The following is a 25,453-nucleotide window of genomic DNA, read 5'->3' as shown; positions in this document are numbered from 1 at the left end:
ATCAGGGAGCCAACATAGTAACTGTTCAGAGGATCTCATGTGGAATTCTCTCTGCTCATGGTCCCCGGGCCAGTCGTTGGAGAGGCTGCCACCCAGTGGCCGTACCAGCTCTCAGCAGGCCAGTAAAGGGATGGGCTCCAGTCAGCGGCATAGTTGATTTATGCATCAGATCAGTACCAACTGTTACCGGTTCCAATTAGGTGACCCAAAACAAACCCACTGAAAAAATGCTGGGAGGCTGTAATCACTAACTGATATGTTCGCTGACAATTGGTCTTGTAGCTTACTGGTAAGCTGTTTCAGAGAGGTTGTCAGAAAGTAGATGAAGTGTTGCTGGTGAGTGCAGACAGGCATGATTACAGAGTACACATTCTTTGACCTTTCCCAAGACCTTCCCCTTGAAACAGGATGGAGCCTGCCCTGACATCAGGCCAATACGTTGTCCTTCACCTTGTCTTCACTTTCAGTACAATACCAGAAAACATTTTGTCTGAGGACGATAGCAGGTTTTGGCCATGTGTCATATACAGCCAAAACGTTGCCCACTATGACCCAACCCAATGTTTTGGGGAAATTATTTAGACTTGAAATATTTTCAACACTGACATGAAGTTGACAGGAAATAAGACTAGTCACGCTTTTCAGCTTACCTTATCTAGCTTTTATCTATTTATTCAACCATGAAAAAAGGACATTTCAGTTACTAAACGCAGACCTTTCTTGGGGATGATGATAAGACACTGATGAATTCTAGCAGTGCAAATGATGAGCTTGTGGCAGCACAGACAGCCTCCAACCTTTAAAACCATTCCAAAGATAAAAGGTTACGGACCAAGACGCTCCTGGTCTTTCCTCCAGAAACATAGCGCAATGGTTTTTTCTTCTTCAGTTTGATCAAATCAGCATTTTGGGGTGGAGTGGAGGGGTAGTGACATCACCAGAAGAGCTGGAGGACATGTTTGAAAAAAATCAATCAATCAAAAAAAAAAAAAAAATCAGGTGGTTGACAAAATACTCTCGTCATTTAGGGATAATCCCAACAATGATCGTATTAACAGTAATAAACAAAGAAACATGATCCAGTAGAAATAAATATCACAAGTCCTTGTGGATTGAATGAACATGTAAGATAATTCTCATTAACAAAAGATCAAAAAAATAACTAAAGTGTCAATATAACATTAACCCAAACAAAGCTAGGAAATCCCAAAACCATGGAAGCCCTCTACAATTAACACTTAAAAAGGCATGTCTGCATATCTAACGAAGTTGGGTTTGCGTTGAATATGATACTTCTCAATATACAAAAATCATTTCGCAAACACTACCGTTCTCCAAAGCAATATTGTTTCATCTATGATAATAATTTTACTTTTAGAAAAAAGTATAGATCTAACCAAGAGATATAATAGAAAATGGCAGCCAAGGTGAAGATACCTTTTAATTTGTGAGGACAACGTGACATTAAGGACGGTCGTGTTGTGGTAGTGAAACTGCCCTTGTGTTTTATTGTTACTTTGCGTCACGTTGTGGTGGGAATTGTGTCATCATGCGGTTTGTGTGAGTTCTTGTGGTTCCCCTACATTGTGTTGTCATACCATGCTTCTGTGGAGTGACACTGTGTAGCTGCTATGTGGTGGAAACGGCATAACAAAGGTAAGGTTGGTGTGCTCAACGTTCACCGAGTGAGTGATATTCTTGGGGGCTGCTAAGCCCACTTACGGCAGAAAAATTCCACTCGGTATCCATTACTCTGAAGTCTCAGTTTCTCACATGCTGCAATCATTTTTGACTACTGTGCAACCAACCATTTCCACAGAGTATACCCATGCAAGTGACGCAGGAAGTAGGCTTGTCGTTTTTGCACTTTTCTAGGCTTTTTAAAGTCTTCAATCGTCAAAAATGTCATAAAAGGCATCTGGCAGAAGTAGTTCCATCCACAAAGCGTAATATATAACTGGGTTTCAATTAATTTGATGATATCTGTTGGCCCATGTAAAAGACCAGGGACATGAACACGGAAGTAGGACGTAAGAACGAGTCACTTGCATGGCGTATTACAGAAAAACAGGATGCAGTGCTTGAAAAATTTAACAATAAATTATTTCCTTTTTCATTGCCAAAGTAGAGTTAAAGTTCAACGGAAATAAAACAGCATTCACATCCACATTTTGCTTGTTAAGCTTAAGGTAATCTCAGTGAGACAGTGGGTTTCCACGACGACAAGGATGACAGACAGGTAGTGTTCTCTTTCAGGCTGTGGGGAAGGAGTCAGGAATCAAGGGGTTCAGAGGGAGAGCAGTGAAGCAGAGAGGATAGGTACAGTATAGAGGCCCATAAGCCAGGGTGAGAAAGAACAAGAACAAAGCGCAGGAGAGAGAAACAGTGATGGAGAGTGATAAACGGAGGCTGGAGTTAGCAGGAGCAGCCTCCTTCGCTGACGGGCTGTTCTGGGGTCTTCTCCAGTTTTATGTCAATCACTGGGGAAGGAGGGGTTAAGGACCAACTCGGAGGTCAGACAGGAACACATGAAGTCCTTTCAAACACTTCCCATCTTCTCAATAGGTTTACAAGCTAGCCAATAGGTGTCTAAATGTTTGAGTACAATCTGTAAGCATTTATATCTACTATTGCCACTGAAAAATATTTGTAGTCACACACACAAGTGTGTCTGCGTAGAGTAAGGATACTGTCTTCTCTGCTCTTGTCCTGTGTGCTCTCCATGCCAGGGAGGGCAGCAGCCACGCGTCGGAACAGCTGCAGGAAAGAGAGAACAGACGTCATCTGTCAGAGTCAGACCAGTCCAGCCATCCTGCCCTGACATCCACAGAGGCGCCAGGGCAGCTCTTTGGGCTTCCGGTCTTCTTAAAACATCGTCATTGGAAGCATTAAAACAGGCAAACTGTAAGGTTCACCTGTCCAGAGGCTGACGCCATAAGAAATGAGACCCCATATAATTTGTACACCTTGAATTTGAGTGCGTTTGATAGGTCAATCATCTGATTCTAATCAGCAAATCAGAGCTCATTCTTTTAACTTACAGTTGGTTTGAACAGGGGAAACGGCTCGCTTTATTCATGTTTACTTGCCTGAGGGTTTGAATAAAGGCCTCTTTCATAAATTATCTGTGCCTTCCACACAAACCTACTGTAGAGCTCACAAAGCTCAATGCTCACGATACAATCCAGACTGATTGAAGCTTTGTTCATTCATTGGTTTAAGGTCAGACAGCGGTAATCATATACAGTTCCTCCTAAAAGGAGGTCAAATACCATCCAATAAATGACCCTGCTGGATAGATCATGCAGATAATGCATTAAATAGAATAATTTGATAGTGGTCAGAGAAACCACCTCAAATAAAACCTGGGGTGTGGATCACAAGTCTAAACTCTGTCCCACCCACCAGACCAACTCTGAGCCCACACCTCTACAGGGCAGTGGATGTCTGTCCCAGGGTGCAAAGAACCCTCTGGTCTTTGGTTATTATGACTGACATGAGATTGGTGGGCAAGAGTTCTGAGACAAATCCAATGACCCCATTTAGTGTAAATTCAAGCCAGCGTTCAACACAAGTGATATGCACACACACACGTGTGAGAGAAGCTGTCAGAAGAAAGCGTGAGCACGTCACACACATGCTGCGCTCTACCTGTTTGACATTGTAGCCAGTCTTTGCACTTGTTTCAATAAAAAGAACATTCAGCTCTTTGGCTCTCTGTTCCCCTTCCTCTGTGGTTATCTGTCTGATGACACACGACAATGGACAAACACGCACCACACGTACACAAACACATGAACGAGAAAACGAGAAAGAGATGAACATCATGAAGTGAAGGATGAACATGCCGTGTCTCCTCCTGCTCCTCCTCCTGCAACCTCTGCTCTGTCGAGTGCCCACACAGCTCCTACTTCATCTCAACACCTCAGAGTACCACCTCAGCTCCTGGTTCAATACACCATATAGGATTCAAATGAAAAGCACTTAAATCTAAAATGGTCAATCAGTGGGTATTATAGAATGGTGTGCCTGTGCAAGTCACTTCAGAAATTCTAAATGACCTTACATATAAGGATTGGGCAAAACTAAACCTACCCATGCAGCATTACTGTAGCATTTGACCCTTAACACCTGAACATGATGTGTGACCTTTCGAGGATGAGCCGAGGCAGCAGCAGTAGAAGCATGGACGGAGAGCACGACTCAGTCACAAACTCACCTGCTTGACGTTGTAACCTGCTTTAGCACTAGTCTCAATAAACATTACATTTAGCTCTTTGGCCTTCCTCTCACCCTCTTCAATAGCAACTTGCCTGTGGTAGGTAGATAAGAGGGTTAAACATGAACAGCATACAGTCAGCTCATTTAGAATCTAAAACCAATAATACAAAACAGCAGGACAGCAGTCAATACAGTAAACATGGGAATAGAAATTCAAAGCAGTTGTTTTAAGGCAAAAGCATTGGGGGTTATAGTGGCAAACCATGTGTTAAAATAAAAAGGAGCGGTTTGGCTATCACAATTGTTTGAACACACAAATGGATAAGACTTGCTATGATCGGTTGACTCTGAATAATTCTCATACATCTAGGTCATGCTAAACTGGAAAGAGTCTCTGTGTGGTCTATTCAACTCCAGACAGATCCGTCTGTAGATGGCCTGTATCAAGGGAAGAGGTTTGACCCCTTGTTGTGGCCAACAAGTCCCTGGTCAGCTGTACCTAGAGGACAGTGTTTCCCACTCAACACAGCAGGGCCTAAAGGGCTGCCTTAAAAATAAAAACCGCTCTACAGTTAGTCAGTGGATACAGTAGTATGCTCTAATGTAGAGAGCCCTCCAGGACCTGGGGCCTGGAGGGCCCCAGGGAAATGTTGCATATGTACAAAATATGCCCTAAAATACACATGTGCCAGATCTCACGCAAAAGATGGAATTTATAAAAACTGAACGTGAGAATGTGCTTATCCTCCTACAAACTTTACACCATGAGTACACAGTTTCTACTGGTTGAAGTAATGCATTGCAAGAAGGAGCAGGAATATATGATATATAATATATGATGACACATTAATAACAAAACAGGTGGCTGAATATACTGTAATAAGAAGAGCCTAAATCCATTTATTTTAGCTTTGCATTCTAAAATAATTACAGGTCCGCAACTTGCAATTGCTTTCATCTTTCAGAAACGGTCAGACTATAGCAAATGTCACGACAAAATAAAACATTCTATCAACACCTCCAAAGACACTTGAACAAGTTCGCCATTGCTATTTCCTTTAGAGGCCATCTTGGCCTAATTCCAATACTTCCACAGTGTACAGCAAATAAGGGCGTTATTGTCACAATAGAAGGTGAATGAAGTGCATTTTTTGTCTGATTTATAATGGGAAACATGCGCATGCATGTACAGCACGCGTCTAGTTTAGAAATCTCGAAATTTTCATGCGCAAAGATATTTAGTGTAAAATTGACTCAACTGTTATGAGGCCCCTGGTCTGAAGAGCTCTACAGGCTCTGACACTACACTGACTTTAGCCTTCAGTTATTATGTCACTCACACCTTTTGTCTGCAAGGTCCGTCTTGTTTCCCACCAGCATGATGATGACATCACTTCCTCTCTCCGTTCTGACATCATCAATCCATTTTGTGGTTTGCTGGAAAGAGTTGACATCTAATACAGGAGGGAGAGAGGGAGTAGAGAATAAATGTTAATCTCCATTCAGGTTGTGACAAGTACGGACTTGTGGTGATGAGCAGAACGACAGACAGTAATAAATATACAGAGAATGTGACAAGCTCATTACACGAAGTAAATCCAGCTCCCATTTCCTATCCAGATGTAAGAGCCAAATAGGTTAAATTGTACATCTTTGTTTCAAATTCATAATGAATCTGTTGTGTGTTTGCTATTAATCCCGTCAAGTGTGTGTAGCCCCCTCTACAGGCTGATGGAGAATACAGTTAAAAGCTACAGACTCCAAGGCCTACTGGTAGAGACTGGAATGGCAGCTCAGTGTTTTGACAATACCAGACAATCCTTAATGTGCCATTTGTTTTTTTTAGTTTGAATTTTTAGAATTTGTGTTGTTAGTTCTCTTTATATTTTGTAACCAGAAGAAAAATGTATTATTTTTCAACTTGAAATCAAACTCTGGACATTGGATTTGCATGAGTCAAGACTAACATTTCACCACTCAATTGTGGCGAAAGGATTAGGATGATAATTGTTTTGGGACAATTAAATTGGATAATTTAGCCACTACACCCTCCATCCATCTAGGCTACTATGTTATTTATCCATATCCTTGTATTCTGCCTGTGTTTATCCCATAGACCAGGGGTACTCAACTCATTCCCTACGGAGGTCCGGAGCCTGCTGTTTTTCTGTTCTACCTGATAATTAATTGCACCCACCTGGTGTCCCAGGGCTAAATCAGTCCCTGATTAGAGGGGAACAATTAAAACAAGCAGTGGAGCTGGCTTCAAAGTCCAGAGTTGAGTTTGAGGGCCATAGACTGTATATATGTATTTAACTGTCTATCCTCTATCCAGCTGGAAGTGGTGTCTGTTTTTCTGTAGTGACAGTCAGACTTCCTCCCCGGAGAACCAGTTAAATAGATGTCTATTGATTTTCCTCTAGCCCTGCTGCAGCTCCATGTCTGCTTTTATCTCCCCCTAATGGCCAATCATCTAACAGACACATTGTAGGAGAGAGACGTTAAAATTGAGTGAAAACTGAAAATTGTTATTTCATTTCGGGCAAAATGGGCCACTGAAGCAACATCAACGCTGCCGATACCAATTATTTCTAACAAAACGAATAAGACACTTCATTGTTTTGTATATGGGTGACAAACATAAGTCATGGTTGCCATGGCCAAAAAAGAAGAGTCCAGAAAAATAAAGATAGGGGAGGATTGAAAAGAAATGTGATTGCTCTGTTGGAAAAAAACAAGAAATCAAGGAAACTACTAAACTATTGACAAATTTAACTGCTTTTTACTATAAACAGATTTCACCAACTAATTTTTACTACTGGAAGCTATTTTGTCTGTAGCCTTATATTTTAATTGGGTTGTATGTATGCTACCGAATGCTTTGTCATTCTGGTATCAATGAACAAACTAATACTTGTCGATTTAATACTGAAACATTCACAGACTACAATCACGCAAAAAGCAGACCAAATAAAGAAGAAGTGGACACATACAAAAAAAGAGGGGGAGGAAAACATCACAAACATGAAGGGGACAAAAGGCATCAGGTACAGGGAAAAAAGGAGAATGGAAAAAACAGAAAAGGGACTTGAGTCAGCAGCAAAAAATGAGGTCATCTTTTTTGGTTTTGATTGGTATCCTTCCATCACTTTTCCATCAGTAGGGACCGCACTCACTTGTGATGTCATAGACTACCACGGCCACGGTGGAGTCTCGTATGTAGCTAGGGATCAGACTCCGGAAGCGCTCCTGGCCGGCTGTGTCCCAAAGCTGCAGCCTCACCTGAGCAGCACGTTAGCACCAGCACACAGGGAGAGAAGGAGAAGGAGAGAGGGGCAAGAGGAAGAGGTGGTGGTAAGAGAGGGGAGAACTGGATGAGGGTTGAGGGGGGGGCGGGGAGGGGCACGCACGCACGTCGAGTGGGCGGGGCGCGGAGGGGAGTACCTACTTGTGATGTCGTATACTACGACAGCGGCGGCAGAGTCTCGGATATAACTGGGGATGAGGCTACGGAAACGCTCCTGCCCAGCCGTATCCCACAGCTGCAACCTGATCTGTGGCGGATGGGAGGAGAAATAAAATAAAATGGAAAAGGAAAGGATGAAAAGTAGATGAGAAAAGGAAAACATGAGGTAAAAGAAACCAAAAATAAATAAATAAAACAAATAAACTTCTGAAGGAGAGAAAAGGAGAGAGAGTAAGAGAGAACGAGAGAGAGAGAAAGAGGGCTGCATGCATGGAGTGTGTGACCATAGGAGGAGTGGTGAGGGCCAAGGGAATCATGGGTAGTAGGCCTCATTTCTGAAAGGTTCTTCTCTCGTTCACGCTAGATATTGAATTTCAGCACGAGAATGAACCGAATATGAACAGATGGGAAAAAGGGAAGAAAATAATGACAGAGTTTGTCTGGAGGAGAGAAAGCTAGCAGGAAGAAAGAGGCAGGATCCAATCCCAGCCCAGGACAGGGCGGCTCTCCGGCTTCTTTAAGGCGCTAGTGTGTGTGCTGTGTGTGTGTGTGTGTGTGTGTGTGTGTGTGTGTGTGTGTGTGTGTGTGAACCTGGGCCAGGACAAAACACAGTTAGAGCAGGCAGTCAGGTCACAGGATACCCAGCATCCCCAAAGTCCCAGAAACCACTATTGGCAAAAATGCAGTAAAGACTCAGACCTGTGTGATTGAGTGGGGGTGCGTACATACCAGTGAATGGGTAAATCTTTACATTTCAAAAAGAGACATTTTCTAAATCACTATAACATTACTCAGCAAAAGTAACACCAGAGTCATGACTAACACACTCACTTAAATATTCTCTCAATCAGCATAACATCCCAATCAGCACATTACCACTTTATGGACTATGACAATTTCAACAGAGATTGATTTAAAAAGGAGAAAGTAAAACTTACTGTTCGGTCTTCGAGGTACATGGTTTTTGACAGGAAATCTATTCCTATTGTGGCCTGGAAACGAGAAAGAATGAAAAGAATGAGAACATTTCTGACAATGATGGTAGATTGATAAGGCTTCAGTAATGTAGTTAGACTAAACTGAAATGAAGGAACAAACAGATTGTCTAGTCGAGACCAGCACTAACAGACCTAATTCAATTGGCTAATCATAAAGACAGACTAGCTGAATCAAGTGTGTTAGTGTTGGTCTGGAGCAAAAGTCTGCCCACCCTGTTGTAGGACCAGGACTAGGGTTAGGCATTGAGATCAACAGCGTAGTAAACCTAGCCCTGACTACCATAATCCAGACTCAATTGTGTCTGTGTGGTCTAGCCTCACCTGGTAGGTGTTGTCGAAGCTGTCGTACATGAACCTGGTAATCAATGAAGTCTTCCCCACTGAAAAACACAAGACACGTGTTAGGACCAACATGGCTACATAAGGACACAGAAGTCCGGATCGCTGTCATTTTCTCCAATTTGATGTATTTTTAGAACTCAGTCGGTTTCTCAACTTACTGTTGAGTTAGAATACACAAGGTACAATTTTGAAAATTGGTTGTGCATCTGCAGTTTTCCTCTTGATATAAGTCACTTAATGACTAAAATAACATGTGCACAGTATTTGGGATAGTAGCTCATCTCTCACTTCAGGTCTTATTCGGGATAAGCCGTTTACATGCACCTTTGATATCCCGCCTCATGAGTATCCCTGACCATGAATTAACAGAATATTCCTCCTTTAAGTATATTGGTTAAAGGAATAGTAACTGACATATAAACACTGATGGTAGGCCTATAACCACTCACATGTAGAGTAATACATTATAAACTCACAGAATTATGCATTTCTTGCAGTGAAATTATACAACGAATATTAGCAGAGAACAAACAGGAGTGGAGAAATATAATTTCTTTCAGCATCTCTTGAGAAAACACATTACACACACATTCGCGTGATCTTTGACACTTATGCAAGCAGACTGTATTTTAACCACAAAATATGCACCCAGGACTAACTGAAGTCTTAACAGAAATAGGTTTCGTCATTTTCTCAACTTTTCATTTCCTTAAAACCAGTCAAACTGATGGCATTTGGACATTTTGCACAGGACCAATCTTTCCAATGTTTTAGAGTTATTGCGTTTTTTCCCAGGGCCCTAAATGAAACAGACAACTTTACCGGTGTTAACAAGATTAATAATGCATTCATTCTATTTATGTAAAACATTCTGCTGATCACTACTGTATTTAGTCTTCTGGGCAACAAGTTATGACAGAAGAGAAACTACATGCATCAAACTATAGTTGACAAACAAATGGCCTACCAAATGTCAGAAATTATAAAATGGCCTACCAAATGTCAGAAATTATAAAATGGCCTACCAAATGTCAGAAATTATAAGCAGAAACTTGTGTAAATTAGGGTGAAAGCAGCAAGTAGTAAATTACAGTAGTCTAAATTATGGAATTATTATGGTGGAGCGAAATGGGCAGGTAGCCTACTTTATGAAGTGATTTGTTTGACAAGCAGATGAAAACATCACAACACCCATGAAATGCTTCACTGAGCCTGCGCGTACCGCAACAGTAAAGGGGATAAGATGTTAACATGCCACAGTATCCCGTCTTAGATCAGCCTATCCCAGGCATCTTATCCAGGTTTCTCATAAGTGGGATACAAGCTTCTTCAGGGTTATTGTAAACGGGATATGATGTTTATGTGCATCAACTCAAAAACAGAGTACTTAAGTATCCCGAATAATAAAAGGATATTGGTGTGCATGTAAATGTGGTCACTGACAGTCACTCAATTAGTCTAGCCAGCCATAGTAACTTTTAGTATTCATGGCGAATAACCGACCAGGCACATGAAGGGGCCCTGACCTCCAGTGGGCCTCATTTATTTTGTTAATCACTTTTCACAGATATCATATTAACATGGCATATGTAAATGGGAAAATGTGGAGAATTGCAGGAAATTAGCTGCACCACTGCACCAAAAAAAAAGCTCTGTAAAGCAAATTTGTTTATAAAATACTTTTTCTGCTAACAGATCCCTCTAAGTATGAAATGATAGTGCTGAGTTAATGCGAGTTAACGTGTAGCAGCTAATTGTTTCGCTAGTAGGCTACGGGTCTGAATTAAGCGACAACAGCCAAGATAAGGGCTGGGGCCATTTTTACTTGTTTCTGCTGTTCTCTGAATAGCATTTGAGAGTTTTTAAAATTGTATAGAAATGCAGTAAATGACCCACTCAGGACAAAACTAAAACTCAGTCCCTGGCTATGGCCCTGATTAGTCTTGAAGAGTAAGTAACACCAGTAGGGCTGGCAGAACAGACACAGTACTACACACCTCACCAGATCAGCGTTTAGTGAGTCATTTCACATAGCTAACATAAGACATGTTCTAGCCTGATTTGGTCCTGCAATTCTCCAAACTCAGCAACTCCTCAGACAACTTGCTGAGGTACACCATCTGTTTTCTGGCCAAAGCTCACAGCTCACCACTACCTTATGACTTGACTCCACCAACCAAGAGGCCTGGAGTAAGAGTCCATGAGGAGCCGTCTGCCGAGTCTGCACTTTAAGGGAGAGATCAGTAAAAAAATGCCATACAAAATCCTGAAGGGTTTTTGAATTGACTTAAGAAAAAGAACTCCAAGGAATGCTGGGAGATTCTCAGTGCCGACCCAGACAACATCCTGGCATTTAAACCATACTTGATTTTCAAAATGTTGCATACTATTAAACATTCTATTTTTGCATACTGAGAATGCATTGTGTGGGAATGCATTGTTTCCCGCCATTTGTTGATTTTGGTAGCGCATCCCCATATCTAACTGATCAGCTGTTGTCAAAGCCGAAATGAGTATGACATCCGGGCATTTAAAAGTATAAAAAAATATTTTTGCATACTCAAAAACAGCCAAGTACAGTGTGTACAAAAAAAAATAATTAGGAACACCTGCCCTTTCCATGACAGTTTTCACCTGGTCAGTCTATTGATGTCAATTAACCTGGATCTCTGCCACCAACACTCCCTCTCACTGTTTCTCCCTCGCCCTGCACTGGCATGTGACAACACCTCAAGGGAAATTAGGGCGGGATTAAAACAGGGAGAAAAAAAAAGAAAATAAATATATAGTCATTTTGTTTCATTGCTCCAGTCTACCACATGCACAAGTATTCATTTCCAATACAACCTTCCCCTCCCTGTACGTCTCACCCAACCCCTCTATCATACTACCACTGTTGCTCATGGCTGGTCAGGCCTCAACTCATGGATCCTGAGCAGAGCTCTCCATAACACAGCAGTGTTCAGAAAGACAGTGCACACAGGTCTCTAAGCAATCTGTACCATCGATCAATAGAGGTATCTACACACACACACACGAATGTGTGCCAGATTTGGGGTCAAAGGGAGCGATCTAGAGGCCTTATGCCATCTTCTCTCACTCCATTCTCTTCATCTCAATGTAATTGGCATGACATTGTCTTACATTACTTCTTTGTGACGAGCCAAATACCAAACTCTTTTCAATAATCCATTCCTCAGTCAATATGCCTAATCTCGTTCTGCCTGATTCTCTTCCTGATAGCAAACAGCCAATCAAAATGGGCATCAATGGAAGTTAAATACAGACAGACTTGAAGAGGTGACCTCTTAAAATATGACAATGAGTGGTCCCATGGCTGCTTTTTTCTGTGGGCAGAGCAATGAAACTGAAAACTACTCCTTGAATGCAAGAGAATGGAGCGGCTCTCACGCCATTGAGTGTACATAGATGAAAAGCAGGACATGTGACACCAATCCCCAGCATTGGTTAAGTATGGAAGGGAAGATAAGAGTGACATTCTTGTGACAGGAATGCCAGATGGCAAAGGTTCCCAATTACAGTAAATCATTCTGTGGAGCCACTAACGCTGACCAGTGTATGAAAATGCCATGATTTGACAGAATACCTTGTAGCTGCCAAAGGGAGAAATGGAGGGAGAGAGGCAGAGAAAACAAAATGGCTGGATTCCTAATCTAGCTTTCAGAATTATTATTATTTTTTTTAATTTTTTTTTACAGCTTTCCCCATAGCACATATTAAAACAAATTGGTCGCATACACATATTTAGATGTTTTCACAGGTGTAGCGAAATGTTTGTTCCTAGCTGCACTAACAGTGCAGTAATACATGTCAATAAAAACACGCAAATCTCCCCCTCAAAGGAAGGAATTAATAAATATTAGAACGAGCAATGTCAGAGTCCGGGATATAAATATATATGTAGGTGTGTATAAACATTATGGGCAGTATATGAATAGTAAAGGTGTGTACAGCAGTAGTTCTATAGAATAGGCCTTGACTAGAATACAGTAGATACACAGAGTAGAAAACATTAAGAAGACCTGCTCTTTTCATGACCGACTGAGGTGAAAGCTATGATCCCTTATTGGTGTCACCTGTTAAATTCACTTCAAATCAGGGTAGAAGGATTTTTAAGCCTTGAGACATGATTGTATGTGTGCCATTCAGAGGGTGAATGGGCAAGACAATATTTAAGTGCCTTTGATCGGGGTATGGTAGTATGTGCCAGGCGCACCAGTTTCTGTCAAGAACTGCTGAGTTTCACACTCAACAGTTTCCTGTTTGTATCAAGAATGGTCCACCACCCAAAGGACATCCAGCCAACTGCGGGAAGTATTAGAGTCCACGTTAGCCAGCATCCCTGTGGAACGCTATCGACACCTTGTAGAGTCCATGCCCCGACGAATTGAGGCTGTTCTGAGGGCAAAAGCAACTCAATAATGGGAAGGTGTTCTTAATGTTTGGTACATAGTGTACGATGCACGTATGGGCATTCAGCTAAGGCGGTTGACTAAAGTTCAGGGCAGGGAACTGGCCAGAGGCCGGCTAGCAGTGACTAACAGTCTGATGGCCTGGAGTTGCTGTACCAGGCGATGATACAGCTCAACAGGATGCTCTCAATGGTGTATTTGTAGAAGTCCATGAGGGTTTTAGCGACCAAGCCGAATTTCTTCAGCCTCCTTGTGCCTTCCTCACCATCTGTGGTACTCCCTAAAATTAGAAGGTAGGATTTGACCCATTCCATGCCCCACATCTACCATTCCTAAGAGGAAAACCATAACCTAGTTTGAGTTCAGGACTGCCCCCTTCCCCATTTTTCTGGGCGGAGGGGTCAGTGCTGCTTGGGAGGAGGGTATGCACTACGCAGGGCAGATCAGCTGGTATTGAGAGAGAGCCCACCCAAAGACTGAGAGGACTAGACAGCTGACAGAAGCAGGAAAACATGTCTACTTTAGGAGTCAATATGAATACGATCTACATGTTAGAAGATACTGCTGCAGACAATGACAAGTGACGGCATCCACTGTACGCATGCGTGTGCCCTGACTGCCCTGGGGACTTGTTCTACTCAAGCTCAAAGTGTGGTCAGACAAAGCGTGCTTTGGCCAATGTGTATTGTAGTCACGCAAGTCAGTAATGTACATATTTATGTCAATTGAAATTTTGGCCTGATATCTCCACTTCAGGTCTCTTCAATGAGAATAGACTAAGGCGTTATGCAGTTGGGAAAGTTAAAAAGAATGTTCAATTTAGAGGCCCATCACTTCCTAAGAAAAATTGTATTTGGTCTTTCCTTTAATAAATAGAGACATGCTTGCATGTCTGCTAGCAAGAGAGCTGTTTGTTTTTAGCATTCTTTTTACTTACCAGGTAAGTTGTCTAAGAGGTGAGAACACTATCAACAACCTAGGAAAGAGTTTCCAGGGAGATGAGTAGTTCAACAAGCCAATTGGATGCTGGGGATGATTAGGTGGCCAGGGTAATACAATGGCCAGGTTGGAAATTGGGAACCAGTCAATAATCTCATAATTATAGGGAAGGTTAGGCCTAACTTGGGAGGATCTGGGTTTAGGACCAGGCCATCCTTTCAAACATGCAAGAAGTAATTACACTGATGAGATCTAATGGCGAAAACACCTGAGAAGTAGTCACTTAAATCTAGACCCATTTTCATACGAGTCTGTGGACACAGTAGTACATGTCAGTCAAAAACATATGAGTGTGAAGTCTGTCGTTTGTGTTTTTCCCAGCAGTGAGGGACTTTACTGACTAGACCTAATGTGTGCACACTCTGATCCAGTGTTCACCTCTCACACCAGTGCAGAAATCCCTGCTTACATAAATAGCTGCGAGGGGTCAGAGGTCAGGCTTCATTCCTCTGGGGCAGAATGCAAAATAAATCACAGCAGTATATTATCCACATTACTCCGCCCTTCCCCCAGTCTCAACAGAAACACATCACACGTTTGTCAGCAGCACAAACAAACACATAAACCTCATTGAAATGTAGCATGGGTTCTGGTTAGAGGGGGATGTTTGTTGCTGACAGTGGTATATAGGATATACTATTTTATAGCCTTGACTACATTGAAAGGAACTGATTGACTTCCAGCCCACCTCCATACCATCCCACCCCCTCAGCAGTGCTGAGATCAGGCCGGTCACCCAGGCATCATTCCAGTCCTTGGCTGTTTCTCAATGCAGTAATGTTATATGATATATCCATCATGCCACTGTATTTGCATCCTAAACCCCACTCTTTCCAGTTCAATTGGATCTTTCTCCTTGTGTCTCAACGAAGAACTGTGATTGAAACAGTGATCCCATCCAATAACTAGAGGTCAGAGAAATCAACTAAAGTTGGACAGAGAAGGAAAAACCACAGGCCTCAAATCAGGGTGGTTCTGTCTGCAATCTATGTTGTAGGACAGTTGGGTTACAGGTATCGCTGATCCATCCAGCACAATAGCTCAACTGGTTGTCAGAATCAGAGAGACAGATGGTTTTATAAGAACTGCTTGTTTTTTTAAGAGAAACAGAATTGCAAGAACATAAATCTGTTGAAATGTACAATATGAAGTCCCCACGAGAGAAGACAGTGCTGGCTGGCACGCATGAGTTTATAAATCAACCTTATAACGTTAGCAAAAAGACATCAATAAAGATTGGCAAAGCTTCCACGCATTGATACTGATGCTATGGTTTGACGTACAATGCAACATATTTCTTGACACAGAGGCTATCTTTGGCCAGAGTAACTTTAGCACCGAAACCTTGACAACTGCTCTGAACTACACCAAAGACAAATCTGAAATCTCTGACTGTTCAATCAACACCGACCCTAGTTGATCGTGAATCAGATACATCAAACCATAGTATGCCATAGTTATACCAACCTACCATTACGGGTAATATTCCCAGTATACATCTTTTTCTTTGCATATCTTTTTTATATTTTTTCCTAAACGTTAACTTCAAAATACTCTCCTGCAACCCGCCTCACCCAATGTGGTGTGGATCTGCTTTTTTTCTAAAGTATTTTTCTTTACTTCTGAACCGGAATCCCCCAACAGAAGCTAGCCAGCTAACTAGCTACTAGTCAGCTAACCACTGCCAGCAGTCATCAGCTAAACTGTAGCTCGGAAAACTAGCCAGTTTGCACAACGCGATTCAAACCAGAGCATACCGGACCTATTTTCTCTCCTCATCCCCGGATTCCTATCGCAAGCTCTGAACCTTTTCACCTGGATCATCGCAGCGAGCTAGCTGCAATCCGAGTGGCTACTCCTGGCTAACATCTAGCCCATGCTAGGCCCTCTCCCGGCTAGCTGAAGAGGTCCATCAGCCGCTCCGGGGCTACAATACCTATTTTCCCCGGATTCCTTTTACTGCCGGTAGGGAGCTCCTTCACGACTGGACTACCGACGTAATCTGCCCGAGGGGGTTATTCAACTGGCTCCTACCTCGCGACGTCCCCTGAATGGCCATCTGCTAGCTGTCTCGAGCATATTGGACTGTTAGCTGAAGAGATCCATCTGCCAATTTTTTGGGCCACTATACCCATTTTGCCAATTGGACTGGACCTCTTTGATACACGGAACCCTACTAATCCATCACGACTGGTTTACCGCGTAACCGCACGAGGAGGCTCCACACGAGGCGGCTATAACAGACTTCCTCCGTCGCGACATCCCTAAAAGACCCTTCTGCTAGCTTGCTAGCCCCGGCCTGCTAGCTGTCTGAATCGCCGTATGTCCAGCCAGCCTAACTACTCACTGGACCCCTATGATCACTCGGCTACGCATGCCCCTCCCTAATGTCCATATGCCTTGTCCATTGCTGTTCTGGTTAGTGATTGTGTTATTGCACTGTAGAGCCTCTAGCCCTGTTCAATATGCCTTAGCCAACCCTTTAGTTCCACCTGCCACACATGCGGTGACATCAGCTTGTTTAAATGTTTCTAGAGACAATATCTCTCTCATCAGCACTCAATGCCTAGGTTTACCTCCAATGTATTCACATCCTACCATACCTTTGTCTCTACATTATGCCTTGAATCTATTCTATCGCGCCCAGAAACCTGCTCCTTTTACTCTCTGTTCCGAACGTACTAGATGACCAGTTCTTATAGCCTTTAGCCGTACCCTTATCCTACTCCTCCTCTGGTGATGTAGAGGTTAATCCAGGCCCTGCAGTGCCTAGCTCCACTCTTACTTCCAGGTGCTCTCATTTGTTGACTTCTGTAACCGTAAAAGCCTTGTTTTCATGCATGTTAACATTACAAGCCTCCTCCCTAAGTTTGTTTTATTCAATGCTTTAGCACACTCTGCCAACCCGGATGTCCCATCCGTGTCTGAATCCTGGCTTAGAAAGGCCACCAAAACCCCTGAAATTGCCATTCCTAACTATAACATTTTCCTACAAGATAGAACTACAATATACTGCAGAGATAGCCTGCAGAGTTCTGTCTTACTATCCAGGTCTGTACTAGAGGTTGACCGATTAATCGGAATTGCCGATTAATTAGGGCCGATTTCAAGTTTTCATAACAATCGGTAATCGGCATTTTTGGACACCGATCATGGCCGATTACATTGCACTCCACGAGGAGACTGCATGGCAGGCTGACTACCTGTTATGCGAGTACAGCAAGGAGCTACGGTAAGGTGCTAGTTAGAATTAAACGTATCTTATAAAAAATAATCAATCTTAACATAATCACTAGTTAACTACACATGGTTGATGATATTACTAGTTTATCTAGCTTGTCCTGCGTTGCATATAATCGATGCGCTGCCTGTTAATTTATCATTGAATCATAGCCTACTTCGCCAAACGGGTGATTTAACAAGTGCATTCGCAAAAAAAGCACTGTCGTTGCACCAATGTGTACCTAACCATGAACATCAACGCCTTTCTTAAAATCAATACACAAGTATATATTTTTAAACCTGCATATTTTGTTAATATTGCCTGCTAACATGAATTTCTTTTAACTAGGGAAATTGTGTCACTTCTCCTGAGTTCTGTGCAACAGAGTCAGGGTATATGCAGCAGTTTGGGCCGCCTGGCTCATTGCGAACTGTGAAGACTATTTCTTCCTAACAAAGACAGCCAACTTCGCCGAACGAAGGATGATTTAACAAAAGCGCACTTGCGAAAAAAGCATAATCGTTGCACGAATGTACCTAACCATAATAATCAATGCCTTTCTTAAAATCAATACACAGAAGTATTATAAAAAAAATTTTTAAACCTGCATATTTGGTAAATAAAAAAATAAAAAACGTTAGCAGGCAATATTAAACTAGGGAAATTGTGTCACTTCTCTTGCGTTCATTGCACGCAGACTCAGGGTATAAGCAACAGTTTGGGCCGCCTGGCTTGTTGCGAACTAATTTGCCAGAATTTTACGTAATTATGACATAACATTGAAGGTTGTGCAATGTAACAGCAATATCTAGACTTATCGATGCCACCCGTGAGATAAAATACGGAACGGTTCCGTATTTCACTTAAAGAATAAACATTTTTAGGGCCTCCCGGGTGGCGCAGTGGTCTAGGGCACTGCATCGCAGTGCTAGCTGCGCCACCAGAGTCTCTGGGTTCGCGCCCAGGCTCTGTCGCAGCCGGCCGCGACCGGGAGGTCCGTGGGGCGACGCACAATTGGCATAGCGTCGTCCGGGTTAGGGAGGGTTTGGCCGGTAGGGATATCCTTGTCTCATCGCGCTCCAGCGACTCCTGTGGCGGGCCGAGCGCAGTGTGCGCTAACCAAGGGGGCCAGGTACACGGTGTTTCCTCCGACACATTGGTGCGGCTGGCTTCCGGGTTGGAGGCGCGCTGTGTTAAAGAAGCAGTGCGGCTTGGTTGGGTTGTGCTTCGGAGGACGCATGGCTTTCGACCTTCGTCTCTCCCGAGCCCGTACGGGAGTTGTAGCGATGAGACAAGATAGTAATTACTAGCGATTGGATACCACGAAAATTGGGGAGAAAATAGGATAAAAAAATAATAAAAAAAAAATAAAAAAGAATAAACATTTTATTTTTGAAATTATAGTTTCCGGATTTGACCATATTAATGACCTAAGGCTCGTATTTCTGTGTGTTATTATGTTATAATTAAGTCTATGATTTGATATTTGATAGAGCAGTCTGACTGAGCGGTGGTAGGCAGCAGCAGCCTCGTAAGCATTCATTCAAACACCACTTTCGTGCGTTTGCCAGCAGCTCTTCGCAATCCTTCAAGCATTGCGCTGTTTATGACTTCAAGCCCATCAACTCCTGAGATTAGGCTGGTGTAACCGATGTGAAATGGCTAGCTAGTTAGCGGGGTGCACGCTAATAGCGTTTCAAACGTCACTCGCTCTGAGCCTTGGAGTGGTTGTTCCCCTTGCTCTGCAAGGGCCGCGGCTTTTGTGGAGCGATGGGTAATGATGCTTCGAGGGTGGCTGTTGTCGATGTGTTCCTGGTTCGAGCCCAGTTGGGGCGAGGAGAGGGACGGAAGCTATACTGTTACACTGGCAATACTAAAGTGCCTATAAGAACATCCAATAGTCAAAGTTATATGAAATACAAAAGGTATAGAGAAATAGTCCTATAATTCCTATAATAACTACAACCTAAAACTTCTTACCTGGGAATATTGAAGACTCATGTTAAAAGGAACCACCAGCTTTCATATGTTCTCATGTTCTGAGCAAGGAACTTAAACGTTAGCATTCTTACATGGCACATATTGCACTTTTACTTTCTTCTCCAACACTTTGTTTTTGCATTATTTAAACCAATTTGAACATGTTTCATAATTTTGAGGCTAAATTGATTTGATTGATGTATTATATTAAGTTAAAATAAGTGTTCATTCAGTATTGTTGTAATTGTCATTATTACAAATAAATATATATATATATATATATATATTTATTTATTTATTTTTTTGATTTTTTTTTTTTTTTTTTTTTTAAATCGGCCGATTAATCGGTATCGGCGTTGAAAAATCATACTCGGTCGACCTCTAGTCTGTACCCAAACAACTCGAGCTTCCACTTTTAAAAATCCACTTTTCCAGAAACAAGTCTCTCACCATTGCCGCTTGCTATAGACCACACTCTGCCCCCAGCTGTGCCCTGGACACCATATGTGAATTGATTGCCCCCCATCTATCTTCAGAGCTCATGCTGCTAGGTGACCTAAACTGGGACATGCTTAACACCCCGGCAATCTAAGCTTGATGACCTCAATCTCACACAAATGATCAATGAACCTACCAGGTACAACCCCAAATCTGTAAACACGGGCACCCTCAGATATCATCCTAACCAACTTGCCCTCCAAATACAGCTCTGCTGTTTTCAACCAAGATCTCAGCGATCACTGCCTCATTGCCTGCGTCCGTAATGGGTCTGCGGTCAAACAACCACCCCTCATTACTGTCAAACGCTCCCTAAAACACTTCAGCGAGCAGGCCTTTCTAATCGACCTGGCCCGGGTATCCTGGAAGGATATTGACCTCATCCCGTCAGTAGAGGATGCCTGGTTATGCTTTAAAAGTGCCTTCCTCACCATCTTAAATAAGCATGCCCCATTCAAAAAATATTTAGAACCAGGAACAGATATAGCCCTTGGTTCACTCCAGACCTGACTGCCCTTGACCAACACAAAAACATCCTGTGGCGTACTGCATTAGCATCAAATAGCCCCCGTGATATGCAACTTTCAGGGAAGTTAGGAAAGAACAGGCAGTTAGGAAAGCTAAAACTAGCTTTTCAAACATAAATTTGCATCCTGTAGCACAAACTCCTAAAAGTTCTGGGACACTGTAAAGTCCATGGAGAATAAGAGCACCTCCTCCCAGCTGCCCACTGCATTGTGGCTACGAAACACTGTCACCACCGATAAATCCACTATAATTGATCATTTCAATAAGCATTTCACTACGACTCGCCATGCTTTCCACCTGGCTACCCCAACCCCAGTCAACTACCCTGCACCCCCCACAGCAACTCACCCAAGCCTCCCCCATTTCTCCTTCACCCAAATTCAGATAACTGATGTTCTGAAAGAGCTGCAAAATCTGGACCCCTACAAATCAGCCGGGCTAGACAATCTGGACCCTCTCTTTCTAAAATTATCTCCCGAAATTGTTGCAACCCCTATTACTTGCCTGTTCAACCTCTTTCGTATCGTCTGAGATTCCCAAAGATTGGAAAGCTGCCGCGATCATCCCCCTCTTCAAAGGGGGAGACACTCTAGACCCAAACTGCTACAGACCTATATCTATCCTACCCTGCCTTTCTAAGGTCTTCGAAATCCAAGTTAACAAACAGATTACCGACTATTTCGAATCCCACCGTACCGTCTCTGCTATGTAATCTGGTTTCAGAGCTGGTCATGGGTGCACCTCAGCCACGCTCAAGGTCCTAAACGATATCATAACCGCCATCGATAAGAGACATTACTGTGCAGCCGTATTCATCGACCTGGCCAAGGCTTTCGACTCTGTCAATCACCACATTCTTATCGGCAGAATCAACAGCCTTGGTTTCTCAAATGACTGCCTCGCCTGGTTCACCAACTACTTCTCTGATAGAGTTCAGTGTGTCTCAGATCGGTGGGCCTGTTGTTCGGACCTCTGGAAGTCTATGGGGGTGCCACAGGGTTCAATTCTCGGGCCGACTCTTCTCTGTATACATCAATGATGTTGCTTTTGCTGCTGGTGATTCTCTGATCCACCTCTACGCAGACGACACCATTCTGTCTACTTCTTACCCTTCTTTGGACACTGTGTTAACTAACCTCCAGACGAGCTTCAATACCATACAACTCTCCTTCCGTGGCCTCCAACTGCTCTTAAATACAAGTAAAATTAAATGCATGCTCTTCAACCGATCGCTGCCCGCACCTGCCTGCCCGTCCGTCCAGCATCACTACTCTGGACGGTTCTGACTTAGAATATGTGGACAACTACAAATACCTAGGTGTCTGGCTAGACTGTAAACTCTCCTTCCAGACTCACATTAAGCATCTCCAATCCAAAATTAAATGTGGAATCGGCTTCCTATTTCACTCATGCTGCCAAACATACCTTCGTAAAACTGACCATCCTACCGATCCTCGACGATGTTATCTACAAATAAGCCTCCAACACTCTACTCAACAAATTGGATGCAGTCTATCACAGTGCCATCCGTTTTGTCACCAAAGCCCCATATACTACCCACCACTGCGACCTGTACGCTCTCGTTGGTTGGCCCTCACTTCATATTCATCGACAAACCCACTGGCTCCAGGTCATCTACAAGTCTTTGCTAGGTAAAGCCCCACCTTATCTCAGCTCACTGGTCACCATTGCAGCACCCACCCGTAGCGCGCGCTCCAGCAGGTATATCGCACTGGTCACCCCCAAAGCCAATTCCTCCTTTGGCTGCCTTTCCTCCCAGTTCTCTGCTGCCAATGACTGGAACGAACTGCAAAAATCACTGAAGCTGGAGACTCATATCTCCCTCACTAGCTTTAAGCACCAGCTGTCAGAGCAGCTCACTGCACCTAGCCCATCTGTAAATAGCCCATCCAACTACCTCATCCCCATACTGTATTTATTTATCTTGCTCATTTGCACCCCAGTATCTCTACTTGCACATTCATCTTCTGCACATCTATCACACCAGTGTTTAATTGGTATATTGTAATTACTTCGCCACCATGGCCTATTTATCGCCTTACCTCCTATATCTTACCTCATTGTCACACACTGTACATAGACTTTTTCTACTGTACTATTGACTGTATGTTTGTTTATTACATGTGTAACTGTGTTGTATGTGTGGAACTGCTTTGCTTTATCTTGGTCAGGTCGCAGTTTAAAATGAGAACTTGTTCTCAACTAGCCTACCTGGTTAAATAAAGGTGAAATAAAAACATATACAGTAGTATGTAGCAGCTGGCTAACTAGTTAACGTTAATGATTTTAGTTAACGTTGTTACAACCCGACTACTGACCTGACTGGTTGGGTGAACTAGAAACAACGTGTCTCCCAACAGCTTGCTAACTAGCTAGGCTAGTAAGTTTATAGGTCTAAAAAAAATGATATGATAGTTAGCCAGGTAAAGCTGCTAACCATTAACTAACGTTTGCCAGCTAACGGTAGCTAGCAACAAAGTAGCTAACGTTAAACACTTGATATCACTGATCGTAGCTATTTAGATCATTTAAATCGCCAAGGTCTCAATATCATGGCAATCAGTGGATATCGATTAAATTAAGGGACTCGCCCATGATGATTGATGAGGGATGGCATTAGCTAGCTAGCCAGTTAATAGCTAAATTAGCAAACTGATGACCATATAAAACGCGTTAGTCGTTACCCCACACATTTCAGTGTTCACTTACCGCTCTGTTCGCCAAGAAAGACCAATTTAAATTTCCTTAGAGGGTTTCCGAAGTCTCCTGCCGCGGACATGACTGCAATATTGTTAGGCAGGCAAAGGCAAGTTGTAGACTGTGGCTCACAGTGTGTGGATAAAAAAACAACACACTACCCCTTACTTTAGTGAGCTAGCTAAATCCCTACTAGCTAGCCAGCCAAGTTGATAAGTTGAGGGGGGTTGTGCGGTAAGAACTAACTAGCTAACATTAGCAGCAATGCGTCTAAACTGCAATTTCTTGGCTTGACTGGCAGTCGGTGAGTTTATAGCTAAATAACTAACGTTAGCTAGTAGATACTGGCTTCTTGAACACTCCGCTGACTTGTTTGTGACTCACTGACTAACTACCTCAGCACCCCCACTCCATCGCTGCTAGCTAGTTGTTTCAGAGGATGTTTGTCACGACCTAATATGTTCGACACGACCTAATATGTTCGACGACTGGCACAAGGCTCCACCAATCCAAAGCGATTGTGGCATTCCGATGCAGTGGTGTAAATTACGGGTGTGTTCGCAAATTCACTCTGGAGTGCCAGAGTGCGCTCTTGGCTTTCGTAAATTCAATGTCAGATTGTGCCGTTCATAAATTCAGAGCGTTTCGCTCTCGGGGCCATCAAACGCTCTGGCCGAGGAGTAGGGTTAATTCGAGTGTTTTGACCAACCAATGACAAGAAAGCACCCAAACTATTGGCTAAAGTTGGCTAGCATGCTAGCTACTTCCAGACCCAAATGAGAGAACACCTCACACTGACCATTTTACTCGCCCTACTAGCAGAGCTAGTTAGGCTGTTGTCATGTGTTTTATAGCGTTGTTGACTGTAACTGTGCTGCTGCCGACAATGTAATTACGTTTACAGACACCGGTCATATTCAACGGGTGTTATGCGTTCGTAAATCACCTAGATCACGTAGATCACCACCTCAAGCTGAACCTCGGCAAGACGGAGCTGCTCTTCCTCCCGGTGAAGGACTGCCCGTTCCATGATCTCGCCATCACGGTTGACAACTCCATTGTGTCCTCCTCCCAGAGTGGTAAGAACCTTGGCGTGATCCTGGACAACACCCTGTCGTTCTCAACTAACATCAAGGCGGTGACCCGTTCCTGTAGGTTCATGCTCTACAACATTCGCAGAGTACGACCCTGCCTCACGCAGGAAGCGGCGCAGGTCCTAATCCAGGCACTTGTCATCTCCCGTCTGGATTACTGCAACTCGCTGTTGGCTGGGCTCCCTGCCTGTGCCATTAAACCCCTACAACTCATCCAGAACGCCGCAGCCCGTCTGGTGTTCAACTTTCCCAAGTTCTCTCACGTCACCCCGCTCCTCCGCTCTCTCCACTGGCTTCCAGTTGAAGCTCGCATCCGCTACAAGACCATGGTGCTTGCCTACGGAGCTGTGAGGGGAACGGCACCTCCGTACCTTCAGGCTCTGATCAGGCCCTACACCCAAACAAGGGCACTGCGTTCATCCACCTCTGGCCTGCTCGCCTCCCTACCTCTGAGGAAGTACAGTTCCCGCTCAGCCCAGTCAAAACTGTTCGCTGCTCTGGCACCCCAATGGTGGAACAAACTCCCTCACGACGCCAGGTCAGCGGAGTCAATCACCACCTTCCGGAGACACCTGAAACCCCACCTCTTTAAGGAATACCTAGGATAGGATAAAGTAATCCTTCTAACCCCCCCCCCCCCTTAAAAGAGTTAGATGCACTATTGTAAAGTGGTTGTTCCACTGGATATCATAAGGTGAATGCACCCATTTGTAAGTCGCTCTGGATAAGAGCGTCTGCTAAATGACTTAAATTAAATGTAAATTCCTCAGTTATTCTGCGCTCAGACGACAGTGCTCTGAAATTGGAGTAGATAGCCAGAGTGAATTTACGAACGCACCCATTTCGTGACCCGGCCACATAAACTTTCCAATATATATCCGTCAATAATATAGTAGCTATTTCATAATGGGGATCAATGTTTTGCTTTTGTTCTCACGTCCTGAGGTGAACGA

General features: G+C 43.3%; 1 protein-coding gene across 4 annotated transcripts; it reads right to left on the bottom strand.

Moving 5' to 3' along the window:
* Positions 1-646: 646 nt before the first annotated feature.
* LOC139537295 (ras-related protein Rab-6A-like) lies at positions 647-23,856 on the bottom strand. Of its 4 annotated transcripts, none has more exons than XM_071338439.1 (8): positions 23,419-23,856; positions 9,007-9,065; positions 8,626-8,679; positions 7,670-7,775; positions 5,564-5,675; positions 4,220-4,313; positions 2,691-2,757; positions 647-2,480 (listed from the first exon to the last, which is right to left on the bottom strand). In XM_071338439.1, the coding sequence occupies exons 1-8, from the start codon at positions 23,486-23,488 to the stop codon at positions 2,416-2,418; spliced, it is 627 nt and encodes a 208-aa protein (XP_071194540.1). In that variant the 5' UTR covers positions 23,489-23,856; the 3' UTR covers positions 647-2,415. The 4 variants fall into 4 exon arrangements, with proteins under 4 accessions (XP_071194540.1, XP_071194542.1, XP_071194539.1 ...); XM_071338441.1 differs by lacking the exon at positions 4,220-4,313 and adding an exon at positions 3,652-3,745; XM_071338438.1 differs by lacking the exon at positions 7,670-7,775 and adding an exon at positions 7,398-7,503.
* Between the last annotated feature and the right edge of the window lie 1,597 nt (positions 23,857-25,453).

The sequence above is a fragment of the Salvelinus alpinus genome, chromosome 13, assembly GCF_045679555.1.
Source record: "Salvelinus alpinus chromosome 13, SLU_Salpinus.1, whole genome shotgun sequence".
Lineage (NCBI taxonomy): Eukaryota > Metazoa > Chordata > Actinopteri > Salmoniformes > Salmonidae > Salvelinus > Salvelinus alpinus.
Note: the sequence above shows the minus strand (reverse complement) of the source record. Positions and strands in the feature narration are given on the sequence as shown.

Bases quoted from the DNA above. Each gene is read 5' to 3' on its own strand.
- LOC139537295 (XM_071338439.1), bottom strand. From the start codon at position 23,488: ATGTCCGCGGCAGGAGACTTCGGAAACCCTCTAAGGAAATTTAAATTG. The intron at 9,066-23,418 runs GTAAGTGAACAC...TGTGTTTTTCAG, and splicing joins CTTTCTTGGCGAACAGAGCG to TGGGGAAGACTTCATTGATT. The intron at 2,481-2,690 runs GTATCCTTACTC...CTCCTTCCCCAG, and splicing joins GGACAAGAGCAGAGAAGACA to TGATTGACATAAAACTGGAG.